Here is a 21,932-nt window from a genome sequence, read left to right on the forward strand (position 1 = left end):
GAGGATGAAGACTCTGGATAGCGGTCCTGGGTAAGGAAACTTATCCATCAGACAGCCCTATTGGCCCTGCATCAAGGAAATGCCCTATTTGTGGACAGTGCCCAGGAGAGAGGGCCATAAAGACACTTGGAATAATTTTATTACAATATTACTTAAATATGTACAAACTGTGTTTGAGGGCAGGGGAGGTGGAAGGGCAAAGCCAAGAACTCAGATGCCACCACGTTTCTCCTGCAGCGGAAGCTTTCTCCTTTTGGCCCAGAAGCTATTGTCTTTTCAGAGCGAGAGCCAAGGCTGGCTGTGCAGCTGCTGCCCAGACTGATTCACAGATTCTCTGTGTCCTCAGGCAGCTATGTTCCCTTTTCGTGTCTCAGTCTCAGTCTCCTTATCAAAAAGGGGGTTGGGGATGGCGGTGGGTGACGGGCTCTCCTGGAGGCATCAGCCGAATCCAGTAAGCTCAGAGGGGAAAGGTGTAGAGGCAGCCTGGCCAAGGCGCTGCTGCCCCATCGTCGTGTGCTTCGCTGCTGCTGGCGTCGTCGGTCCCTGTAGAAAGTGGGGGAAAGGGGATCTTTCCCTCCCAGCGAGAAACTCCCCAAAGGCCACGGCCCTCCTCCCACCGCCACGATCCCACGGCCGGGCCCCTGGCCGAAGCGGTCAGGGCTGTTTGCGTCCAAGCTCTCGCCGCCCTGCGGGGCGCCCGCACGGCTTCCAGGGCCCCCATCCTGGCCCGGCGGGGCCGGGGCCTAGTCGCGCAGCGCGGCGTACTCCTTGGGCGCCCAGAGTAGGCGCGGCCGGCGGATCTCGGCCCGGCGGCCGATCTCGGGGCTCCAGCAGAACTCGGGCGACAGCACCTTGGCGGGCTTGTGCAGCCAGAAGAACTTGTTGAGGTGGCTCTCGTCGTGCCAGCGCGCCTCCAGGCCGCGCTCGCGGTCCCGCTGCAGGCCCCGCGCGCAGTGCGCCGTCAGGCCGCGCAGCGCCGCCACGCTGCCCCCGAACACCGCCGCGTGGTAGTAGAAGTCGCCGTCGCCTGGCGCCAGCGCGGCGGCGGAGCGCGCGTCGCGCTCGTAGGGCAGCAGCCGCCGCGGCCAGTGGTAGTGCCAGGCGTGCAGCTGCGCCACCGACTCGGCCAGCACTTCGGGCCCGAAGGCGCCGCGGAAGTGCTGGTCCACGTCCATGCAGAGCACGAAGTGCGCCTCGCGGCCCAGCCGCCCGCCCAGCGCTTCGTGCAGCGTGTGCATACGCTGCATGGACACGTCCTGCCAGCGCCGCTCGCGGGCCACGCGCTCCACGCGCAGCCGGCGGCCAGGCGCCAGAGCCACGCGGGGCACGGCGGCCGGGCGCTCGGTGAACACGTAGTACACCACGCGCTGGCCCAGCATGAAGTGCCGCTCAGCTGTCTCCAGGAAGCGGGCCAGGTACTTCTCCAGGTACCTGCCGGACGGGCGGGGCGGGTCAGGCTGAGCGCGGCGCCCACCCAGGATCCGGCTCCCGGCGCCGGCCCCGGCTCCACTCCGCAGTTCTCCAACCGCAGCTTTCCCGGCGGGCACAGATGAGTGCAGACTGCTCGCCTCTGCTGCCCAGAGAGGCCCTGGGTTCCTTCCCTTGAACGTGGGCTCCCACTACCTGCCTGGATCAACAGGGTGTCGCAGCACAGAGGCTGTGCTGGCCCTTTGGTCGACTGGGGGCGTTAGCCCTTGCCTCGTTAGGGCTCCGAGCCTTCGCTTACGAAGTCAGAGCCTTGATGCCGCAGGGACCTGAGGGAGCCCAGCTAGCTGCACAGAAGCCTGCGTGGAGACAGGTGCCCCACCGGTGTTCAGCGGTTGGCCATCCCAGGGGAGGCTCAGACCCTGGGGAGCAGCAAAGAGCCCTTCCTACGGAGCCCTGTGGGAATTCCTGCCCACAGAATCAGGAGCTATAAGAACAGCTGTTTTCAGTCCCTTACATAGATAACCAGGATCGTCCCTGGGTGGGAAAAGAACGAACGGTCCTGCCCTCTTCCTGGGAGTCTGGGACAAGAGGTGCTGTCTTTGACTCCTTCACTTGAGGATCTTGTGGCCCACGGGATTCCCCACCCCTACCTCACATGCACACCTGTTCTACTCCCTGCCTGGACAGCATGGCACCCCTCCCCAGACCTTACCTGCCTACAGCAAAGACAGTCAGACCAATGGTGAGGTTCTGCTGTAGAGCTTTTTGCTGGGCTGCAGCTGGGTCGAAGGTGCCATCCCAAATAATGGGGGCCCCCCAGGAGGTACAGGTCAGAACATCAGGCCGGGCCCTGGCCAGGGCAGGGATTGAGAGATAGGTCCATTCACCCACCCATTGGGTGCACGTTCACTTGCGCGCAAGTGACCCCAGCCCTGGGGACCCACAAATGGTTGTGTCCCAGCCCCTGTCCCTAGAGATCCCTAGCCTAGATTCGATAAGGAGGATCGGGAGATGTGTGACCTGATGGGGCCACCGGAAGGAGTACCCGGTCCCGCTGGGGTGAGGGATGTGAGGGCAGGGCCACTGGGCCAGAGCTCTGGAGGGTGTGTGGGCGTTGGCTCCTTACCAGGGATTCAGGAGACCCGTGAAGTTGTCTCTCAGCAGGGTCATTCTGGCAGAAGGGCAGACACCCATGGGGATGAGGGCTTCCAGATGCCTGTGGGGTGGGGGCGGCAGTGAGGGAGGGGCATGACAGCCAGCTCAGGGTCCCTTCACTTTGCTCTTTGCAAGGAGGGAGAGCCCACAAGGCCAAATGTGCAGCCAAGACAGGCACCACCCCCACCCACACCTGGAAGGAGCCGCTTTAACCCTGACCCTGCAGGTTCCCACATTGAGCACTGGGGGAGGGGGATTGTACCTGACTATGGGGAGCCCATACTGGAGCAGCCCTAGGAGGCCCAGCGCAAGGAGGATCAGCCAACAGAAGATTCTCTTCCAGGTCCTGGGTGGTGGGGAAGGGCATTAGCAACTCATTTATATACACGCATATACATGATAAATTGTTTATGTAATTTTAATGTTTCATGTTTATTTTTGAATACAGATCTACCCTATTCGCATGGCACAGACATTCAGAGGTACAAAAGAGTATACACAGTGCAGTCTTTCCTGGTCCCAGCCTCTCAGCCGCTCTGCGTGGAGGCAAGCCAGTACCACTCTTTTCTTGGGCCTCCTTCCAGAAGTGGTCTGTGCATGTACGGGCAAATATAAACGTGGTAGCACAGCAGATAGGCTGTTCTGCTTCTCGCACTTTCCACTACCTCCACCGACCATTGTCTTTGAGGCTTTTCCCTCTCAGTATCCGAAGGGCTTCCTGACCCTTTTCCCCAGCTTCCCGATATGCCGTTGATTGCATGAAGCCAAGCAGTCTGAGCAAGGCCTCTCACATAGTGCCAGCTTGGTACACTCTGACTGTGTTCTTACTCTTCTTCTTCCGCAGTGGACCCGCACGATGCCCTGGACATCCTCCCAACTCCACTCACTGCCCTACAAATCCTTCCGGAGTCTGGCTCTCCCAGTCTCTTTCAAGAAGCCTGCCTGGTCAGACACTCCTGCCTCCTGGCCGCCTCTGCTACCCCTCTTTGCTTTTCATCAGCAGGTGTCTCTAGTAGGTAGCTCGGAGAGGCACCTCGCGGTGGCGGTGGTGTGTGCGTGCCTGCATCCACCTGCCCACCATCTCAGCACATGGCCCCTCCTTTTGCTCGATTGGCCAAGCCAGAAACCTGGCTGCTCCCCACCCCTCCCTCTCCCTCACCCTCATCTGCTGTCAGTCCCCAGCTTGGGTTGACCGGGCCTCCTCGATGCCCTCCCCAAACCTGCGCTCAGCTCCTGCTGTGCCCCCAGCCCCTCCAGCGACTCTGCCTGCATGCCTGTCCCCGGGATTATTGGGACACCAGTTTCTCTGCTCCCAGCAGCTCCCCACACGGCCCCCAAAGCCATTCTGGAAAATGCCCGCCTGCCTTAACAGTGTCCCCATCACACGACCAATCCTCCAAGAAGAAATGCATCCGGGAGGCAAATAAGTGCAGAAATGCTCACCCTCACCAGTAACCAAAGACGTACAAGTTAGAACAGGTTGGCGTGTTTTACCTGTAAAATGAGCTTTTTTTTTTTTTTTAAGATTTTATTTATTTATTTGAGAGAGAGTGTGTATGAGAGAGAATAAGCATAAGAAGTGGGAGGGTCAGAGAGAGAAGCAGACTCCCTGCCAAGTGGGGAGCCCGATATGGGACTCCATCCCAGGACTCCAGGATCATGACCCGAGCCGAAGGCAGTCGCTTAGCCAACTGAGCCAGCCAGGCATCCCTAAAATGAGCTTTTTCGAAAGAAAGAAAAAGAGCAGCACTGCAGGGATACAGTGAGGTAGACACTTTCACGCTGCCCGTGGGGGTGAAGGCTGCTAGGTCTTTTGTGGGGAGCTCCTTAGCTCTGGGAATTGAATCCCCTTTTATCCAATCTCCCCAACTTCTGGGAACCTGTTCAGTAGGGAAAAAGTTGGTGCATGAAGATGTTCATGAGTTTCTGCTTATTCCGGCATTCACTCTATATTTACTAGGCACAAGCTCAGAATCAAGCACTTGCTAGGTCAAAGCTTCTGAGGTGAGCGAGGCACAGATCTCATCTTCAGGGAATGGAGTCAGGAGGATGTGGGTGGTCAGGAAGAGAGGGAAGGGGTCAGATGACAGATGGCAAAGAGATGAACACAGCACAGTAAAGGCTGCAATTAGTATAAATACAAGATGCTCTGAGGGCAAATTGGAGGGTGGCAACTGAGCCTTGAAAAATGGGGAGGAAGTCAGGGAGGCTTCCTGGAAGAGGAGGTGGCCTCTCTCAAGAAGGCAGCAGAGCGGGGAGGGAGGCCTATGAGAAGAAAACGAGCAATGTACAAAAGTGAGAGATGAGAGGAAGCTTGGGGTATGCACCACGCTGCGGGCCATTCTGCAGGGTGCAGTGCAGGGGGGAGTGGGGAGAGTGGAGGCGGGAGGTAAGTCAAGGCCAGATCACACCCCAACTTGCATTCCACGCAAAGGGGTATCATCTTGAGAACCACTGGGAGCCCTAAAAATACTTTCCCCAGGGAGTGGTGCAGTCAGATTTTTATCCGCAGCTGAGCTCTTAAGCCTGGACGCTGGGGATGCGGGAGCAGGGCTGGAGGCCAGAGGGTCGGCTCCAAGCCATTGTCAGCCCTCGGGGCTAATGGCCATGTGAGCCAGGGTGTTGGTTGTGGGGGTGGGTGGAGGAGTCAGTGATGAAGGGCTGTCAAAGTAGTGGGCTGGGCAGGACTTGGTCATGGTTCCAGGGCCTGAGTGTCCCGTGGGGTGGGGAGAGGAGTGAGCCGAGGTGCAGTGGTGGAGGCAGGGGGCCTGGGGCCTGGGCAGCTCCCAGAAATGCAACTGGAAAGAGGGAGGAGGACAGGAACCAAAGGGGCTCAGGGGCAGGGATCCATGGAGGACTGTGTGTTTCTTTTAGGAGAGGCACTTGGACTTGGCTGGATCCCCACGGAGGCCCCACGGAGGCCCCACGGAGAAGGCCTTGCATGGGCTGCTGCACAGGCCCCAGCAGTCAGCCCACGGACTGACTAAATCACCCTTTACTGGCAACTCTGTGGTCACATGGAAAAATGCTTACCCAGGAAGCTTCGAGGCCGGGGGGGAGGGGGGAAGCAGGTTCTAAAATTAATGGGCAGCATGATTATAATTTAGCAGGAATTAAAATATGCACCAGAAAATAAGGCTTAAAAAAAGGAAAACTTAAAAGTGTCGAGGCAGTAAGTTACAGTAGGGTTTTGTTTTCTTTTATTTTTCCCTTCCAGTTGTTTGTAATGTGCTTATATTGCTTTTTTAATGAAGGAAAAATACAGAGTTAGCAATTTAGAAAAACAACCACCACAACAAAGCTGTGCTAAGGCTTCCTGCTGTGTGCAAGACCGACTCTGCCCTCTTAGCCCTGTCCAGGGAAGCCTTCAGAGCCCAGCTCCCTCGCTACCCCACGTGAAGTGCTCTCACCTGACTTGGCTTTCCCACCTCTAGAAATGGAGACTCACAGCGGGCAGACCAAGGACAGTCTTGTAGCTCAAAGCAAATGGATGTCGGCAACCCCAGTGCTGAGCAGCAGGGAACTGGATGTTGAGTTAGGCACATCTATACCACGGAAAGACACACAAGCCCTAAAAGGATGAGGTGGAGGTATGTGTACTCTCTGGAAAAGAGGTCCTGATGTAGTAAATGGAAAAGGGAACAACAGTATATACAGAGGCTGATCCCACTTCTGGGAGGGGAAAGTTCCACACCTGAGTACCCAGGCACTTACAGACGTGCAGATCGGTAGTCTTTTATAAACATGTAGGGAAAGATCTAGATCAGCACTGTTCAGTAGAACAATGTCAAGGTGCCTGGGTGGCTCAGTCAGTTGGGCATCTGCCTTTGACTCAGGTCATGATCTGATCCCAGGTCCTAGGATCAAGCCCTACATTGGGCTCGCTGCTTGGCAGGGGGTCTGCTTCTCCCTCTCCCCCTCTGTGTGCTCTCTTTCTCTCAAATGAATAAATAAAATCTTAAAAGAAAAAAAGGAGAATGTGAGCCACATGTATGAATTGAAATTTTCTAGTAGTCGCATAAAAAAATGTGAAACAGCTGACATGAATTTTAATAACCCAATAAATTTTAATTTAACCCAATATATCCAAAATATCATTTGAATGTATAATCGATACAAAATTGTGAAGATGTTTTATATTCTTGTGTTGCTCTAAGTCTAAATACCAAATTCAGTGTGTTTTTTAGATTTGTAGCACATTTCAGTTGGAATCAGCCACATTTCCGGTGCTTGGGAGCCACACAGTGCTGGTGGCTGCCGTGCAGGATGGCATGATTCCAGAAGACGGACCAGTTAGTGGGGGGCTGAGAGTGAAGGGAGGAGGGAATTTCTACTTAATATACGTCTACCACGTAGAACGTCTGCCACGTTCTACTGTACAATGAGCTGGTGCTCCTTTTGTTGTTGCTAAAGGAGCAATGGGGCCCAAATGGAGTCACTCCTGCTGAGCCCCCCACCAGCAAAACAAACCAATTAGCACCTAACTGCAGTTTCAACTTGTCCCAGAAATATACCTTTAACCAGTCATCTGGAATTCCCTGGTCAGCCCTAGTGAGATTCTCTGCCTTCCCCCAGAGAAAAGTGACCCTGCTTGGATAGTCCACTCTTGGCTAGAAGCTTCCTTTCCCCCATCCCCTCCTGCTATAAAAGATTTCCATTTTGTATAGCTCCTCAGAGTTCTGTTCTGTCTGTCCAGATGAGATGCTGCCTGATTTATGAATCATTAAAGAAAGCCAATTTGAGGGCGCCTGGGTGGCTCAGTGGGTTAAGCCACTGCCTTCCGCTCAGGTCATGATCTCAGGGTCCTGGGATCGAGTCCCGCATCGGGCTCTCTGCTCAGCAGGGAGCCTGCTTCCTCCTCTCTCTCTCTCTGCCTGCCTCTCTGCCTACTTGTGATCTCTCTCTGTCAAATAAATAAATAAAATCTTAAAAAAAAAAAAAAAAAAGAAAGCCAATTTGATCTTCAAATGTACTCAGCTGAATCTTTTTTTTTTTTTTTTTTTTTTTTAACAGATTGGGTGGCACCGACAGGATCAAAGGAGACTTCTGGTGGCTTTGGGGACAATGAGAAACACAGACATGGTACCCGTGAGCCTTTTGAATTCTCTTTCTCCGTGTTTCTGAGGGAGGGCCTCAGGTAAGTTCCCCTTGGTTCTGAGCTCCACCGTCTTTCCTAACATCAAACTCCTGATCTCATTGGCTTTCTGGTCTGGGGCTGGTCAGCTTTGAGCGAGCACAGGGTTCCACCCAGAACCCAAGCCCCACATCCTCGGTTTAGTCTGCAGTCCCCCCCGCCCCCAACTTGATTGGAACTCCCAGCACTTTGGTTCTGTCCCCAGATTCCGCACTGGGGCCCGCTGGTGGTAGCTGCTGGTCCCCGATCTTTTGGGCTTGTGATTCAGGCCTTCCCCCAGTGCCCACTTTCATGCCGGGAATCGCTGGTGGCGCACACGAGGCCTTCTGTCCACCACTGCGGATGACTGCTGGCGTCCACAGTCCCACTTCTGTGGTCACTTGGTTTCTGTTAACACTTATGTAAGATAGAGGCTGTCGCTAGTGGGAGTCGCAGAAGCCAGAAAGCTCCAAAAATTGGTGGGCATGGGTCGAGCATTTAAAAACTGTTACAGCACTTGCCACCTAACCTCAAAACTCATGTGTTAGGTTAGGTTGAGTTACTAGGTCTCCTGCCAGCCTTAAGAAAATTTCTGTGCAATGAGGAACAGTGTAAAACATCTCGAAATACCCAGTCCAGCAGCACGTCCCTTTCAAGTATTAGTTTGGTTCTGAGAGACTCCAAGGCTTTGTTATTATGAGACAAGAATAATGATAATGGGATCCTTAAATTCTAGAGTCAAGTGTGCCATCTTCCAGCACACTGACTCATTTCATGTCTAAGAACTACAATACTAAAAGATTGATATCTATGAAGTGGCACAATTTTACTGAAGCAGCCTAGAACTACAGTTGCCATTATGGGGAACATTCCATGTAGACAAGATCACTCATGTAAGAAGTGCACTTAAAGGCAAGGGTTCCCATGGCTCCCAAGGGCACCTGTGAGGGTCAGTTGGTTAAGCGGCCCACTCTTGATTGCTACTCAGTTCATGATCTCGGGGTTGCGGGATTAAGCCCCATGTTGGGCAACATGCTCAGCTTGTCTGCTTAAGGTTCATTCTCTCTCTCCTCCCTCCCCACTACCCACTCTTGCTCTTTCTCAAATAAATCTGAAAAAAAAGTGGGGTGGGGGAGGTTTCCCAAATCAAACCAACTGAATGAGATAGATACCTATTTTATTTTATTTTTTTAAAAGATTTTGTTTAGGGCGCCTGAGTGGCTCAGTGGGTTAAGCCTCTGCCTTTGGCTCAGGTCATGATCTCAGGGTCCTGGGATCGAGTCCCACATCGGGCTCTCTGCTCAGCAGGGAGCCTGCTTCCTCCTCTCTCTCTCTCTCTGCCTGCCTCTCTGCATACTTGTGATCTCTGTCAAATAAATAAATAAAATCTTTAAAAAAAAAAGATTTTGTTTATTTTTTTGACAGAGATCACAAGTAGGCAGTGAGGCAGGCAAAGATAGGGAAGCAGGCTCCCCGATGAGCAGAGAGCCCGATGTGGGGCTTCATCCCAGGACCCTGAGATCATGACCTGAGCCAAAGGCAGAGGCTTTAACCCACTGAGTCATCCAGGGATGACTGGGATACCTATTTTAACTGGTATACAGAAGCTTCTCGAAGGCTTCAAGATCCCAGGATAGCTTCATTAAAAAAAATTTTTTTTCATTGCAAAAGGCCAATGAAAATTTAGATACAAGATCATAAAAGTCTACTAAGCCATTTGTCTTCTAGCTGTAAGGGCTGCAAGGCCAGAGACTTAAAAGGGCACCTGGGTCTCCCACACTGTACCTTCCAGGGGCCCATCATTAAAACACTGGCTCAGGGACTGATGTCGCCGTTGTCATCAGTGGAGGAGCTGGAAGAGACATTGTCCTCAAAGGCCCTGTGCAAAATTTCCAACATCAACCTGAATGTCCTTTATCTACCCCCAAAGGTGGGCCCCCTTACTGGCCCCTCCCGGACTTCACAGGTCTCCAAGGGATTCTCCCATACTTCTACCAGCAATTCCTTTAAACAGGAAAGGGGCAACTAAAGTTAAAACTAATTTTAACAACTGGCCAAATTCTGGTCGATGCTGGAACGACACCCTCTACTTTAAACCACACTTGCGGGGGGTACAGGGGTGGCTCAGTTGGTTAAGCATGCAACTCTTGATCTCAGCTCTGGTCTTGACCTCAGGGTTGTTGAGTTCAAGCCCCGTGTTGGGCTCCACACTGAGCATGAAGCCTACTTCAAAAAACAAACCTCACTCGAGGGGCCTGCAAGTGGGATCCTGGGAAAGACTGGAAGAAGGCAGCTAAAGATGAGAATATTCTTCTTCTTCTTTTTTTTTTTTTAAAGATTTTATTTATTTATTTGTCAGAGAGACATCACAAGCAGGCAGAGAGAGAGGAGGAAGCAGGCTCCCTGCTGAGCAGAGTCCGATGCGGGGCTTGATCCCAGGACTCTGAGATCATGACCTGAGCCAAAGGCAGCGGCTTAACCCACTGAGCCACCCAGGCGCCACCAAGATGAGAATATTCTTACTAGAGCCAGCTCTCCTGGATCTCTTAGTACCTGGTAGAAAGAAAAAAGTAAATTTTCACATTGTTCCTTCCTTTCTAAATCCAGGCCACTGGTTATTTATCTCTGGGAATGGCTCTAGATCTTGTGAAGATAATAACTTTTGTACCCTTGTTGAGGATACTTCTTGGGTTCATGCGGTTGTTGTGTGTGGGGCTTGATCCCAGGACCCTGGGATCATGACCTGAGCCACTGGCAAATGCTTAACTGACTGAGCCACCCAGGTGCCCCAATATTTGAAAGGATTTAGTAGTCTGTGGTCATAAATTTGGCCAAATTGGAAGCTGATATTCAGAGCCAGATGACTTTTTTTTTTTTAAAAGATCTCCTTCCTTAAGCTAATGTACTGGGGGGAAAGAAAATCTTTCCAGCATAGGTGGATGGTCATGTCAGTCCTTGGATGTCTTCCAGGCTACAACTCAATTCTCTGAGGAGTTAGAAGTAGCAGCCCTGGGGCACCTGGGTGGCTCAGTAGGTTAAAGCTGCTGCCTTCCGCTCAGGTCATGATCCCAGGGTCCTGGGATGAAGCGCATCGGGCTCTCTGCTCAGCAGGGAGCCTTCTTCCTCCTCTCTCTCTCTGCCTGCCCCTCTGCCTACTTGTGATCTCTGTCTGTCAAATAAATAAATAAAATCTTAAAAACAAAAAACAAAAATCAAGTAGCTATCCTTAGCCCACAAATCTTTCCAAGACCAGAAATTGCAGCTCCAGAAACAAGTCAAAGTCTACCCATTCTAGGGAGGGGCCTGACTTGCTTAGTTGGTAGAGCATGGGACTTGATCTCCAGGTCCCAAGTTCAAGTCCCAAACTGGGCATAGCATTTACTGAAAAATAAAATAAAACGGGCACCTGGCTGGCTCAGTTGGGAGAGCACGTGACTCTTGATCTCTGGGGAGTGAGCCCCACATTGGGTGCAGCGATTATTTAAAAAAATCAAATCAAATCAAAACGCACCTTTTAACAATTAATCTCGCTCCTATTTGTCTCAGAAGGCCTATGAGTGCTGTAAAAATTCTGGCTTTAGGGAACGCGTGTCCTTCCAGGAGCAGTTTGCTTTCTCTCCCTGTGCCTTTGAGATGTAAATGCTCTACCTGATCCTCACCGGGGACTGTCTTCCGGTTTAGGCCATCTCCTTGAAATGCAAACCGCAGGAAGTACCCTTGACCCTGAACAGGGCGTTAGGGGCCCTGACCGGCCTGGCTGTAAAAATCTACATATAATTTTTGACTCTCCCCAAACTTAACTACTAATAGCCTACTAGTGACCGGAAGCCTTACTAATAGATAATATAAACAGTTAACACATATTTTATATGTTGTATGTATTATATATTGTATTCTTACAATAAAGTAAGTGTTAGAGAAAAGAAAATGTTATTTAAAAAATCGTAAGAGGATATATTTACAGTATTGTACCGTGCTTACTGAAAAAAAAATCCATCCATTGTAAGTGGACCCTTATGGTTCAAAGCCATGTTGTTCAAGGATCAACTGTAATTCTTTTTTTTTTTTTTTTAAGATTTTATTTATTTATTTGACAGACAGAGATCACAAGTAGGCAGAGAAGCAGGCAGAGAGAGAGGAGGAAGCAGGCTCCCTGCTGAGCAGAGAGCCCGATGCGGGGCTCGATGCGGGGCTCCATCCCAGGACCCTGGGATCATGACCTGAGCTGAAGGCAGAGGCTTTAACCCACTGAGCCACCCAGGCGCCCCCAACTGTAATTCTTAACAGAAGTGGGGAGAAAAGGAGGAAAGAGGTCTGTAAAACATAGAAACTGCTATGGACATTCCCTTGCCCCAAATCTAGTCCACAGCTTCTATTAGATTACTTGTCAAGGACAAATCCTAACTGCTATGGACATTCCCTTGCCCCAAATCTAGTCCACAGCTTCTATTAGATTACTTGTCAAGGACAAATCCTAATCTTAAGTGTCTTCTCCATGAAGACGAATAAAAAGCTGCAGCCATCTGAGCAGGTAAGCTTAACTTGTTCCAACTCTTCCCTTATAACCTAGTGAGTTTTACATTACCATACTGGTTTCTTGGCTAAAATTTTATTTTTTTTAAATTTTTTATTTTTTTGAGCAAGGGAGAGAGAATCTTGAGTGACTCCATGCCCAGCATGGAGCCCAACCCAGGGCTCTATCTCATGACCCTGAGATTGTGACCTGAGCTGAAATCAAGGGTTGGGCACCTAGCCGACTGAGCCACCCAGGTGCCCCTTGTGGCTAAAATTAAAAAAAAAAAAAAAGAAAAAGCTATAAGGTCTCTGCATCCGTCTATATGATCAAAGTGTTTAGATAGGTGTATTTTCTATTATAAACCATACCGACCACATTGATTTGTACAAGAGCTTGACTTAACAGGCTTTAAAAAAAAGTAAGCACTTACATGAAGTAAGTATTCCTGAAATTCTCAAAAATATAATAGAAAATAACCCAAATACTTTTCAGCTTCATGTGATCTGGGAACATATTCAGTATTAAAGCTAGTTTAAGTTTGGTTTAATTAAGTACGTCTTTAGAGTTATCAGCATTAAATACCAAACAGACATACAACTTTTATTCTGCTTGGGTTTCACTAATAAGCTTATATCTCGGTTACAAAAATTTGTCAGCCTGAAAAAAAACTTAGGATGATAACCAACTTTGATGTCTGTAATGATGTTTTTGTGGGTAATCTGTTAGACTCAATTATTTAAACAGATATAAATGGGATAAGAATTTCTAGGTGAACTTTTCAGCAAATAGTTTCCCCCCCAATTTTTTTTTTTAGATTTTATTATTTATTTGTCAGAGAGAGAGAGCGTGCACAAGCAGGGGGAACAGCAGAGGAAGAAGCGGGCTTCCTGCACAGCAAGGACCCTGATGCAGGGCTTGATCCCAGGTCTCTGGGATCATGACCTGAGCCAAAGGTAGATACTTAACTGACTGAGTCACCCAGGCTTCCCAGTCTCCACAATCTTTTGACTCCTCAACATTTTAAAGTTTTGCTAAGGTACGTGATGAGTTCAATCAAACTCACTGAATATCTAGACCATCTCAAAACAAAATAACATGTGCTACATTGGAAAATTTACTATGAAGAACATAATACTTTTAGGAATATGAAACATATTCATAAGATTGCCAGTAACAGCCCATTCACAATTGTTTAAAGCTACAAGAAATAATACAGTTCTCTGTACGAAACGAAAGCAGCATGTGCATTTTCGGGAAGAAAAGGTATGAGGAGTGGAAATGCATTTTTGTTGAGGGAAAAGAAAGTAATTTTGTCCTACAAGTAAGGCTGGTTATTTGGAATGGGAAAAACAGGACGAGATCTGACTGTAAAAAACAAGGTGGCAGATGGTGTGTACAAAAGGAATCTTGGGAAAAGGATTTTATGTGTGGTCAAGATAGCTAAGATTGGAATGGATATGCATTTTAAAAAATGAATTAATGAATGTTAATCCCCAAAGTGCACAGGTACAAAATGAAAATTGGTTTCCTCTCTGTTAAAAGGATGGAGTTTTCTAAGCCTATAGGTCTGCCGCTGATAAGAGATTGTACAGGGTTTCCTTTACCTTCAAGTGATCTGCCTGGAAATGAAAGATTTTGTCCTCTCAAAATAATTTCCCGTGTCTCATATCAGATCTCTGGTTACTTAAGAAAACCCAGACTTCTCTGTTAGGAAAGCTTGGGGCTTGTTTTTGTTTTAGGACTCCTTAACTCTCAGTAAATCTCTGCAGACCCTGTAATCGTCATTATGGGTAAGCAGATAACCAAATTATGCTTCACAACGACCTATGATCTTATTTGATCAAGTTTTTAAAAACTTCTTTATATCTTCGGGGGTGCCTGGGTGGCTCGGTTGGTTAAATGTCTGATTGTTTCGGCTCAGGTCATGACCTCAGGGTCCCGGAGACCGAGCCCCACATCAGGCTCTGCGCTCAGCGTGGAGTCTGCTTACAAACCTCTCTCCCCCTGCCTCTCCCCCTCTAAAAAAAAAAACCACCAAAAAGCCCCCCAAACCCTTTGATATCTTCTACAAATTCTGGGTCCCCCTTCCCCCTTAATATAATTCTAAAAGAAGTCTTTTTTTAAAAGATTTTATTTATTTATTTGACAGACAGAGATCAGAAGTAGGCAGAGAGGCAGGCAGAGAGAGAGAAAGGGAAGCAGGCTTCCAGTTGAGCAGAGAGCCCGATGTGGGGCTTAATCCCAGGACCTTGGGATCATCCTGAACCGAAGGCAGAGGCTTAACCCACTGAGCCACCCTGGCGGCCCTGTCCACAGCCATTTTTAAGTCTTTTGTCATTTACAGATGGTTCAGTTTTACTGTGATGCTTTTGCAAACATGTTTCAGCTTTGAGGAGATTCAGTATAGATTTCTAATAACTTTAAGACCATAAAACTGAAATGGGTAAAAAAATTTCAGAACTAAAAGGGAAACTGGATTCAAACAGAATATGTATTAATGACATGGGACAGAATAACCAAGGAGTATGATTATTTTTTATGACTTTTTATCTGAAACATTGCTGGTTCCTTAATATTTTGTTTTTCCATATTTAAGGAAACCTTTTCTCTTCAACTGTATGATTTGCAGCAATTCAGTAAAGTATACTTTTGTAGACAAAGATGAAACATGTACTTTTTTCTCCTACCTGATCCCCTCCCGAATTCAGAAACTCTTGAGTGTTCTTTTCATGGCTCTATAGTTAGTTATTTGCCTAAATTCTATGAGAATCTGTTCTCGTAATAAGACACAATTGGAAGCACTAGTTATATTACCAAGGTTTTGACTGATAGGAATTCACCTGAACTATAGGCATATCAGGTAGAATTTAATGGTGAGTCTTTGGCTTGGCTTCCTGCCTGAGAGTCTTTAAAAAGTTCAATCTGAGATCCCTTATGAAAAATTTCAGCAGTTGTTGGGCATCTGCCTTCAGCTCAAGTCATGATCGCAGGGTCCTGGGATGGAGGCCCCCGTGGGGCTCCCTGCTCAGCAGGAAGCCTGCTTCTCTCTCTCCCACTCCCCCTTGCTTGAGTTCCCTCTCTCAGTGTCTGTCTCTCTGTCAAATAAATAAGTAAAATCTTTAAAAAAAAAAAAAAAAAAGAAAAATTTCGGCAAAGCAGTCTTAATACGGGCTTGAATGGTCAACCACTATTCTTACTGCACCTACATAAATAATCAGGTCAACTTAATGCAAACAGATTAGTTTAACTGTGATTATATTTGGCAAATAGGGGTAATGGTAGAGGGAAAAATTGTGTTTGCTCTTTGTAGATCTTGGATTCTGAACCTGTTTATTGTCTTTGACATCTTGTTAAATGCCTGTAAACAGAATTAGGTCCTCAGTTCTTCTACTTTCTTCAAATATATGACTATGACTTTCCAAATGAATGTTTCCAAGTTTCTCCTGCCCTTCTGACTTGGGAGTTACCGCGCCCAGAGATGGCCCTGAATCTCCTTGGAAGGGATTATACCAGGTCCTCCTCACTACCCCGATGGCAGCCAAACTTCAGGGACTTGAACCTTGGGTACACAGCTCACAGCTAAAGAAGGCTCCACCTGGCCGCTGGGTCTGCACAGATGCTGGGGACCCTCCAAATCACATGGACAAGGAAAAGTAGCCTACATCCAGGCAGACTGCTCCCACCTGAGGCACCAGATCAAGACTCCCTACTTCAGGACAAAACCCTTACTTCTTTTCTTTCCTTCCTTTATTCTAGCATTGGTCTGGAAAGATAACACCTTCATCTGTATCTCCTGGGCCATTGCGAAAGGGAGGTAACCTTTCAGACTTCTGGATTTGTCTTTAAAAACCCTGGTCTGGCCATGAAGGCAGAATCCATTCACAATGCCACCTTCATGGAAGTGGACTGTGCTCCCACAGGGTCTGTCTTTGTGGCAGCTTTCATCATCGCCTTTGGGCCTTTGAATGCCTACAGGGGCAAGCACCCTCTCTAAGGCCCTTCACAGTTAGCTAACTGTGCCCCGAACTGTCACAAGCAAACCCAGACACCCCATTGGTCAGCTCCCCTACATTTACATCATTAAGTTAGAAAGGACCTACCGGGCGGCTTTTGTGATTCAGGATTTCCTTCCTTTTGCAGGTCCCTAACTCCCTGGTTTAGGAGTGAATACAAATGAGGCTGTGATCAGGTCATTCTCCTTAACTCTTGAAAGTGTGGCAAAAATCCAGGGCTGGAGCACTAGCTGCACAGTGAAAATCCTTAGACTCTCTGGCCAGAGTTGTTTTCGTTTCTAAGTTTTTATTCATTTATTTGCCAGAGAGTGAGAAAGAATAGAGCAAGAGAGGAAGCATGGGGGGTGGCGGGGGCAGAGACAGAGGCAGAAGCAGATTCTCCGCTGAGCAAGGAACCCGATGTGAGGCTCCACCCCAGGACCCTGGGATCATGACCTGAGCCCAAGGCAGAGATGCTCTATCAACTGAGCCATCCAGGCGCCCCTTGGGAGCTGTTTCTGATAATAGGGCAGCCTTTGATGAACTTTGAGCTGAACACAGAGTCAGGGCTGTGCCCAGCACCTCCCGCTGCCCTGGGATGAACACTTCTGGGGAAGCCAAAACTGACTTCTGGAAGGGCGCCAAGCGAGCCATTTGGCTTAAAAAGGTAACCCCTTGTGGCTCAGATGGTTAAGCCTCTGCCTTTGCTCGGGTCATGATCACAGGGTCCTGGGATCGAGCCCCACATCGGGCTCTCTGCTCAGCGGGGAGCCTGCTTCCCACCCCCCTCTCAGCCTGCTTCTCTGCCTACTTGTGGTCTCTCTCTGTCAAATAAATTAATAAAATCTTAAAAAAAAAAAAAAAAAGGTAACCCCTTCCTTGGGGTCTTACTTTGCCTTACTTGATTTTGATGGATTTGGGTCTTGGGGCCTATGCCTCCTGCGTGTTCTCTAGACGAGAGAAGTGTCCCGCAGATGATAATCACAGTAGTAATCCTGGGGCACCGTCCTCTCTCAGAAGCTTTACAGGCACATTCGAAGGCCTGACCCCCAAGCAAATGATCTCCCTGAGACCGGGGCATTAAGAATGTTGTGAACGTCTAACTTAAACAGTGTGAGCCTGATGTCATGACCTGCGAGTTCACACAGAACAACAGCAAGCGGTGGGAGAGCTTCGCAGGGACGGCTGGGAAGGGCACCCACGCCTTACGGTTTCATCTCCATTAAACCAAGAATCCGATCAAAAGGAGGGAACTGTTGTAAAAGAAACAGCGGGCCCCAAATGGAGCCACAGACACTCAGCCCCCGTCAGCCAACCAACATTCAGGATCTAACGTAACTTCAGTTCCAATTTCTCACAGGAATCTATCTTTTAACCAGTCAGTCTGGAATTACCTGGTCAGCCCTAGCGAGGTCATCTGCCTGACAGACCCCAAGCCTTCCCCCAGAAGAAAGTGACCCTGCTGGAAATAGTCCATTCTTTGCTAGAAGCTCCCCGCCCCCATTCCCTCCTGCCTATAAAAGCCTTCCATTTTGTAAGGCTCCTCAGAGCTCCTTTCTGTCTGCTGAGATGAGATGCTGCCCGGTTCATGAATCATTAAAGAAAGCCAATTGGATCTTCAAATTTCCTCAGTGGAATTTTTTTTTTTTTTTAATGTTGTCTAACGGAAGAAATGAATGTCTGTTTCTTCACACTCATCTCTTGTCCGGCTTCAACACCTCGTGTTCTAGTCACCCTGAGGGCTGCCTCTCCTTCTCTGGCTCACTTCACCTCCGGCGTTCCTACAACCCCCTCCTCATGTTCCATAATTTGCTCAAAGAACAGGTCACATGTCTCAGGGGGGCACTTTACTCGCATTTCCTGGTTTATTTATGAATAACCCGATGAAGGGCTACATAGAAGGACGTCCAGAATGGTCTAGAGCTTGGGAGCGTCTGTCCCCTCACAGCTGGAAGACGCCACCCTTGGAGCATTTGGACCCCTTCATGAACCCGGAAACTTTCTAAACACTGCTGTTCAGGGCTTTTTATGACCCAGTGTTCAGCCCCACCTTCCCTCCCTTCAAGGTGAGGGTGAGGCCGAAAGTTCCAAGCCTCTAATGCCTGGGTCTCTCTGGCGACTGGGCCCATCCTGAGGCTATGGAGGGGCCTACCTTAAGTCACCTTATTAGCATAAACTCAGCTGTGACGTGGTGACATGGCTTATTAGGAAGAGCAAAACACGTTCCAGTCACTCAGGAAATGCCAGGGTTGAAAGACTCCCTTCTGGGCTGGGAGCACAGGGAAAAGACCGAAAGTCGTCTTAAACCACACCCTTGATCAGAGTTCCCTCCCGGACCTGGCGAGGGGCCGAATCACTGTTGGGACTGTTCTGGGCATCATGGGTCCAGTGACAGAGGACACTTGGGGGGACTCGTACCACATGCTCTTTCCACCTGGGTGTCTCCCAGGGCGCCTCAGATTTAATGGCCAAAAGGGAACTCTCGATTTTCCTCAGAACCCTGCTCTCCATTCACATCTCCTCCATCTTGGTCAATGACATCATGACGTCCTGTGTTCTCTGTGACTGGTCCCAGTTACCTGAGTGGGGCCCCTTCCCCTCCCCTCACAGCTGTCAGTTACTGAGTCCTCCGGCTTCTGCCTCCTTGCCAGAGCCACAAGCTCTCTTGTCCCCACCCCACAGAGCCATTCCCGCCTCACTGCTTCTCATTGGGATTCCTGTGTCTGACTTGCCTTTGTGTCTTCCCCACCTCTGTGGTGTTTGCTCTTATTTTCCTACCAATCACCACAAAGTTCCAGAGGATACTTCCCAACACCCACCTTCCTTGTGACGCCTTCCTCAATGCCCCCACCAACACCTGCCACCAGGTGCCTCTCAGACCCAGGCAGACCTCTCCTCCAGCACATGCCCAGCCAGACTCTGTACCTCTGCCCCACCAGCCTGTGCGCGCCTCTTTTCTTGGACTTCATATACTCGGTGCCAGACCTGAGAGCCTGCCTGGTGGCTGGTGGTAGTGATGACTGTTTAGCAAAGGAATAAAGCAACGAATGGTTTTCTCATTCTATTTCCCAGCTTTCTTAAGACTCCCAGTCTTTCTTAAGACTGTGTGCTTCTGTGTTAAGTCTACACTCTTTACAAATAATCCCGGACATTGTTTAGGAGGCAGACCTTCTGCCTGCTGAGTGTTTTCTGTCCCTATCTCATGGGGGTCTTCCCCCAGGCCCTTGAAGGAGATGCTGTTGACTGTCTCCACCTTATGAGGAAACTGAGGCTCAGAAGCGTTCAAGTACTTGCTCAGGCTTACCCAGCTGGTTAAGCCGCAGAGCTGAGGTTTGAACCGAGGTCTGATTCCAAAGCCAGAACATAGCATCTGGGGCTCCTTAAGACCAGGCCCCGCTCAGCCCTGAGGCTTATCTCCCAGGGGTCTCTGGCTGTGTTGTTATCCCCCCAAGGCACCTCACGTTCCCGCTGGTGTGCCCTGCAGAAAACTTTCTCTCCCCTCCCGTGCTCACACCTCACCGGGCCGCTGGAGGGAGGGCGGCAGTACTACCCCCAGAACAGACCCCCAGAGGGCAAAGTCAGCTACTGGGACAGGAAAAGACTGGAATCAACCTCTCTCGGCCCCCAGGTGTCTTGAACTTTTAGCCAGCCCATTCCCAACCTGGGTGGGGAAAGCTGATGCTTATCTTGGGCGCTGGGCCTCAGCCAGGGCAGCCAGGTGGAGCGGGCCCCAACTGGCGCAGGTGAGGGCTCAGAGGGTGCCCGGATCTAGGCCTGTGGTAGGCACCTGCCAGCTCCCACTGCCCCCTCCCAGGCCCCGGCTCAGCAGCCCTTAGTCCATAGGGGCCTCTGCCTGTCCCATACTCCCACACACCTTGCTCAGCTGTTTTCAGAGGGACCCCCTTCACCCCACCTTTCCCACCTGCACAAGGTGGTCCCTCAAGCCTGCCCTGTGCTCTGCCCTCTACAGCCTCCTGGCTTTCAAGAAGGGGCTGAAGATCAACCATTAGTTCTTAAGTGGGAACAAGTTTCAATCGTGGACGGTCAGTCCCAATAGGACCAGAGAGAGCTCTTGGCTATGGTGAGGGACACAGCCCTAGGTCTTCCTCCTTTCGCTCACCAAGGGGGCTCGGAGTTAGGGAAAGCAAGAGGAGCTACCCAGCTCTCCTGACAAGATCCACGAGATCTCTCATGATGCAGTGTCGTCCCCCACCCCGCACCCTGCCTCATTGACTGTCTCGACCCCTTGAACAAGGTCCTCTTTCAGAGTCCCCTTCTCCCAGGAGCACCATGGCTCAGCTGGTACTCAGCAGGCCGGCCTTTGTGCCTCTTCCTTCACTGTTCTGGCCACCAGGCTGGGCTCCTCTCAGGTCTGCTGTCCTGCCCCATCTTCCCCCACACACCGGCAGTGTCTCCAACTCACCTGAGTCTCTCCCTGAGAGCCATGTTCAAGAAGCTGGGAAGACAGCTGGCCCAGAAGAACCCTCCAGCTCGGAGCCAGGGTAGAAATGACCAGTTCCTGGTGACTGGGACAAAGCAGCTCCAAGCCAGCTGTCAGAAACCACACCCACAGGAGCGGGCAGAGAGAACTGCCTGGAGAGGGACTCCCTTGGGGGGGGCGGTGCCTGCTGGAGGAAGCTGGCCCCAGGATGGGGTGGGGGCCTGGAGCCCCTTTGGCGCCAATCTCCTGGAAGAAGGTGGATCTGAGTAAGGCCAGCGCTGGTTGGCCCGAGGTTCTGAGCTAATTTGTATTGACTTCTCTTACCTGCCCGAGGGTCCCTGTTGTGGCGGGTCAGTGTCTTGGAGCCCTGGGAAAGGTCTGTGGGTCGGGCTCTGGTATTTCCCATCCAGGGAAAATCCTGTTCTGCACGGAGCTTCAGCCAGATCTCAAGGGCACTGGTCGCCTGAGTATGACCTTGGAGAACTCACCATAAAATGGGGTGCATATGCCAGTCGCCCAGGACAGGATAAGAGCCGCACAAGATAGAGGATATGAAACCGTTCCGTAAGGTTTACACTGGGCAGGATTTTTTTTAAAAGTGCAGATTGTGAGCCCTTCAGAAATCAGTTTTGCAGATCATGGATCGTGACCAAGATTTAAAAGGTATGAACAGGAAGGGAATTGAAAGGAAAATATCAGAATGTACATAAGGGTAGGTATTGTTTTGTGAAGTTGTTGCTTCGAATACCTATACTCAAGTGCGCGTATGAGAGTGGGAAACGTTTTTCTAAACCGTGGCTCGTGACCAAAAAAGGTCTGCACAATTCTATGCAAAGTGTAAGCAACAGGAGTAAATGCAGGTTTTCCTGCCCTCTGAAAGAAGTGTTCTTTCTGGAAACTTCCATAAGCAGAAAGGACGTAAAGTGACGACGGTTTAATTTCATCATTAATTTATACGGAGAGTGCTTTCAGGGTTCCCAGACCCAGAAGGTAACCCGTCCTGGGCTTTTCTGCTATGTTAGGACACACCCTGCTAACAGACACAGGAACAAGGGGAGGCAGAGTCCTGGGGGCTAGGATGCCGACCGCCCCGGGGAAGGAGCGTAGGCTTCCATCTGCGGCTCGCTGCTGAACAGACGCTGAACTAGCTATTTTCACTTTTTTGCCTTTTTTTCCCCCCAGAACAGCAAAAACCTTGGGATTTGTTTTGGTCCATGAAAATAGGGACTCGTGTAGGTCTTTTGTAAAAGTAAAGTGGCCTAACAATGAGCTTTAGCAAGTGGGGAG

General features: G+C 49.9%; 1 protein-coding gene and 1 long non-coding RNA gene across 3 annotated transcripts; one reads left to right on the forward strand and one right to left on the reverse strand.

Annotated features, from left to right (window-relative positions):
• Nucleotides 1-121: 121 nt before the first annotated feature.
• A3GALT2 (alpha 1,3-galactosyltransferase 2) lies at nt 122-21,122 on the reverse strand. Of its 2 annotated transcripts, XM_059134889.1 has the most exons (6): nt 20,970-21,120; nt 20,628-20,891; nt 2,846-2,929; nt 2,555-2,644; nt 2,141-2,278; nt 122-1,431 (listed from the first exon to the last, which is right to left on the reverse strand). In XM_059134889.1, the coding sequence occupies exons 2-6, from the start codon at nt 20,648-20,650 to the stop codon at nt 744-746; spliced, it is 1,023 nt and encodes a 340-aa protein (XP_058990872.1). In that variant the 5' UTR covers nt 20,651-20,891; nt 20,970-21,120; the 3' UTR covers nt 122-743. The 2 variants fall into 2 exon arrangements, with proteins under 2 accessions (XP_058990872.1, XP_058990873.1); XM_059134890.1 differs by lacking the exon at nt 2,141-2,278 and having other exon boundaries at nt 20,970-21,122.
• LOC131808807 (uncharacterized) lies at nt 7,606-15,635 on the forward strand. The gene is made up of 2 exons (XR_009344964.1): nt 7,606-7,720; nt 13,027-15,635. It is a non-coding gene; the product is annotated as an uncharacterized LOC131808807 (long non-coding RNA).
• Nucleotides 21,123-21,932: the final 810 nt, after the last annotated feature.

Source organism: Mustela lutreola, chromosome 10 (genome assembly GCF_030435805.1).
Source record: "Mustela lutreola isolate mMusLut2 chromosome 10, mMusLut2.pri, whole genome shotgun sequence".
Taxonomy (NCBI): Eukaryota; Metazoa; Chordata; class Mammalia; order Carnivora; family Mustelidae; genus Mustela; species Mustela lutreola.

Excerpts from the sequence above, each read along its gene's own strand:
- A3GALT2 (XM_059134889.1), bottom strand. The coding sequence starts at position 20,650 with ATGGCTCTCAGGGAGAGACTCAG. Across the intron at positions 2,645-2,845 it reads TATGGGCTCCCCATAGTCAG|GCATCTGGAAGCCCTCATCC; the intron begins GTACAATCCCCC and ends CCCACCCCACAG. Across the intron at positions 2,279-2,554 it reads ACGGGTCTCCTGAATCCCTG|GGCCCGGCCTGATGTTCTGA; the intron begins GTAAGGAGCCAA and ends TGCCCTGGCCAG.